This window comes from Nematolebias whitei, chromosome 21, assembly GCF_014905685.2.
Source record: "Nematolebias whitei isolate Nwh7 chromosome 21, NemWhi1, whole genome shotgun sequence".
NCBI lineage: Eukaryota > Metazoa > Chordata > Actinopteri > Cyprinodontiformes > Rivulidae > Nematolebias > Nematolebias whitei.
The window spans coordinates 22858172-22862426 of record NC_056518.1 but is presented as its reverse complement, the minus strand read 5'-3'; the positions used below and the strand labels follow the sequence as shown (position 1 = coordinate 22862426).

The window sequence follows — 4255 nt, the reverse complement described above, 5'->3', positions numbered from 1 at the left end:
TATCTATCTATCTATCTATCTATCTATCTATCTATCTATCTATCTATATGAAAAGTTAAGCATGAATAGAGGTTTTTAAAATAAAAAAAACATGTTGTGCCGTGCAGTCTGTTTCCATATCACTTTGTTTTTACAGTAACATACAAAGAACTGTCACCTTCTCATTCAACCCGTTTGAATGAAAGTGAACACAGTGAATGATTCACCAACAATGTCCTCTTTTTGTCTACTCTGCCTGGCACCCTGCATACCCACCATGCGTTTGACTCCTGTGGCCCTGCAAAACAAGCTGAGAGCAACAAGGGCCCCTGTTCACAACCAGGCCCAGCTGTCTCTGTAAGAGTGCCAGAGGAAAAGGAGGTCGTTTCAGGCCGGCCGGAATGAATCAAACTCCAACACGAACAGACACTGCCGTGTCTCACAACACTTGAGCATAAAATCAGCATGAAAACCCACCAAGGAGCAAAGAAATGACCCATAAAGACGGTAAGACGCTCAGATTTCTCCCAGACGCTTAAGCTCAAAGCCATCTTTCTGTCTTAGACACCCATTTGTCTCAAATTTGACAAAGGCAGGACATTAACATACTGCCCTGGATTTCCCTGGACACCCATATTCTGCAGAACACACCTGCTCCCCACATCAAGTTTACAGTAGTGAAAAACATCTGTGTGGTAATGAGCCATAACTCATTCTGTGGTGAGCAGCACGGGTGCAGGTGTGTCATGGCAGAGTGATGATTGAGCCGTTATAGTTTGACAAAGGAAATTATTTGAGGATGGGTGACAGTAAAGGAGACCCCTTTAACTAAACTCAAGGTTTTACCTGGAAGCTTTCAAAACAAGAATGTAGAAAATGTGGCAACGCAATGTACAATATTGAAAATGCTTCCCTTTGTCTTCCCTGTTTCATAAACTATAGCAAATTTACAATGTTGCACTAAACTTTCACCTGTTCTGTCTAGACACTGTGCTTTTATAGTTTCCATCTGTTCAGTTTTTACATGTTTCTTTCTTCATTTAGCTATGATCCATTCCTGCACCTCGACCAGGACTCCCAGAAAGAACAGAAATAAACTAAGTGGCCATGCTCATCTGGCAAAAACAAACTAAAACAAATGAACTTTTTTTTTTTTAAATACTTTCAAAAGTATTGTTATAAATAAATGTGAATCCCTTTTTAGTATTCTGATATTTTGGTTTGCTTTTCTCATTTATTTCATAGGCATAACTAAATTTATGAAGTATTTGGCTAAGTAAAGTCCTAACAGACACTTATGAATGCATTCATTTTCTTGCAATGTAGCCATCTCACAATTTCCTCACATGCAAACAAAAGTATGAAATAGCAATTACTAATTTCAGGATTTCTTTTAGAACAACGTACCAGTAATTGGATTTTGATAAAGAAGTTCTTGTGACTTTTGCTGCAAGTAAACCTGAAGAATGTATATATCTACACAGTGAATCCATCAATCAGCAGAACAGAAAACTAACTGATAAAATAGATTGTTGTTAGGATAAAATTAGCTAATTATTAAAAAATTTAAGATCAAAGACACTGGCTGATTATTTTACTGCATTTGTGATTTTATTAGGTTAGTGAATAAACAATGAATGAACATCTGCAGAGCAGGCAGCCTCGTCGGCATGGCTGCTTTTAATTAGTCTTAGAAAAATCTGCCCTGCAGGCCAATTAAAGAACAGAAATAATTACTATAATAAACAAAGCAGCAACAAATAGAAATATTATGTTATTAGATATTCTTTTCAAGGTGCATTAACCACATTATGCTTTAAATAAACAAGTGGTGAAAAAAAAATGACTATTAGAAAAAAACAAGCTTATGGAAAATGAAGCGCAAATACAGTGATACAGATGCACAGTTGGCTCGCAAACACACAACCCAGACATGACCCAGACTTCAAAGCTGCACCGAGTTTTTGTCACTCTGCACATTCAATGTCACTTTGCATCTCCGCTTGTGAAAACTCAACAGCCTCACTTGGGTTCAGACCGCTGCATCTTACGAGTGGCTGATTGACGGCTGTAAAGAAGCTGCTGACGGGAAGAAGGCGGCAGCTTGTTTAACTGGGATGTCCAGTGTCTGAATGTTTCTTTGTGATGACAAGTAAAGCCTAACAGCTGCCAATGACCATAGCAAGAGAGGAAAAAGTAAAACATTTGGTCTAAGAATAGCTTTAATTAGCTGCATTTCAGTTGGAAGTAATTAAATAGATTTGAGATAATTATTATAAACCAGATCTTTCCAGTAGTATAGTACATTATTAGCTGTAATTAGTTTGTGAGGTATTACTACGCTAAGCCAACTGGTAAGAATGAAATACTTTGAGTCATACAGAAGAGCTCTGTGCCGTTTGTAGCAGAAGAAAAATAACAGATTGTCTGACCTCATTGGCTGAGTTCGAAGCGCCGTCTTCAGATCTTCCACCACCTTGTTCCTCATTTCCATTTCCTCCTCATCAAAGGCAAACAGTGTCTGCATCTGGAAGCAGAAGGAGAGATTCACGTCATTTCATTCAAAGGCCTGTACTGCTGCTTTATAGTGCAGGTTATTCGTTATCGCAGGTATTTAATGTGTACTTTTCAACTTCAGTGGAGAATTTTGGCGTTTACCAGGACAACATGAAAATGATAAGACACAGACATTACATATCCCACTTTACCTCACAAGGACTTGTTCTTGCTTCAATTAGACTTAGTAATACAAACTCTCCAGGCTGAAATTTCAGGCTCTGTTAATCAAGCAGTGTCTGCATTTTCCCTCTTTCAGTTTTTTTTTTTTTTCTTTTTCCAAGAGAACCGTTTGAAGCGAAATAACATGCCAAACTAAGTCATGCAGACAATTAGCTCTAATCAAGCCCACAATAAATAGAGCAAATAATAAATAACATTCAAACCAGTGTTAGCGTTAATGCATCTCTGCACCACTTAAAAGCTTTTGTCAGTAGCTTCAAAGAGCTGCTGTGCTCCCATTAGTCACGGCTTCTGTTTAGCTTCTACAGGCGTTTCCATCGCAGCTCATTGCCAAATGCTCAACCGTTTGTTTCAACAGTAGAGTGAGCTTGCATTAGCTCTGCCAATTCAATTGCCTGAAAAAAAGACATTTGCTTAAAGATCTTCTTTTACTATCCTTAAATAGTGCATCCAGGATAAAACTGCTTGCCCCACAGCAAGAAACGATGCAAACAGATGGATATTTGCAGCCTTAAACAGCTAATTCAAGTTTTTGTTTGACTACCAAACAGATCCACTTTCTTCAATGTGAGGTAGTGTTTAATCGAGGAACATTACAGTCAAAACGTCCATCGTTTCAACTTAATCTCAAATCCAGACAGTTTAAAAGCCATGAAGAGGCAGTTCTCTGAGCCAGCTCATCATGTCAGCGAGTCCAGCCAAAAGGCTCCTTCGAACATCTGTTATTTGTAAGCTCATTCATACCTGGGGCCAACGTGCACACAAGGATATTATTACAGCATGTTGGTAAACCAGCACATGGTACTTCCCGAAACCTTTATAAAAAGTGCCTCCTACAGTCAGTATGCCCCTGAGCTGGCCTGATGAGACCTGCTCATTTGTGCAACACAAACTATTAATGTGGCAGCTACATCAAATATTGACAAATCTGGGAAATAAATAAATAACCTCTTAAGGTTGTATTTCAGGATGAAACTTCCAGACATTTAATTTTACCCCCACTTTTGTGGTTCAAGCTCATGTTGTGTCCGGAAGGGCATTTGGCATAAAACCATTCCCTAATCGTTCATGTGAGTTTGCAGAAAATAACAGGCAAAATAAAAATAACTTTTTTTTTCCTTCCCCCTAATTTGTGATAGGAAATTTCCCCCTAATGGATAAAAGTGGTTTCTTAAGGTTCAGTTGCATTTAATTAATAGCACAAACAAGCAGACATTCTGTATTTAACTTGCAACTGTGTTTTCATAATGTAGAACAAGCATAAATTGTCTAGAAATTTATTTTGGTGATGGGGGGTTGTAATTAGTTTGTAATTTTTGAAGCAAGATGTCAATACGTAGAAGTTCACAGCTAATGCAATGAAAATCAGTGTTCACCTTTTATATTTTAATTAAAGTATTGCTAAAAGCCAGAGTTTAAAACCTTAAATTTGAGGGTTTCCATTTGAAAAAAATAAATAAATAAATTTAAAAAATAAATGAAATAATAATAATTTTATATATATATATATATATATATATATATATATATATATATA

General features: G+C 37.1%; 1 protein-coding gene across 5 annotated transcripts in view; it reads right to left on the bottom strand.

The window, feature by feature from the left end:
* Nucleotides 1-4255, bottom strand: part of daam2 (dishevelled associated activator of morphogenesis 2) — a 92299-nt gene that overhangs the window by 32761 nt on the left and 55283 nt on the right. For all 5 annotated transcript variants that reach the window (XM_037694883.1, XM_037694886.1, XM_037694885.1 and 2 more), the window contains exon 5: nt 2412-2506. In XM_037694883.1, coding sequence (XP_037550811.1) covers nt 2412-2506 — 95 coding nt within the window. The remainder of the gene's footprint in view (nt 1-2411; nt 2507-4255) is intronic.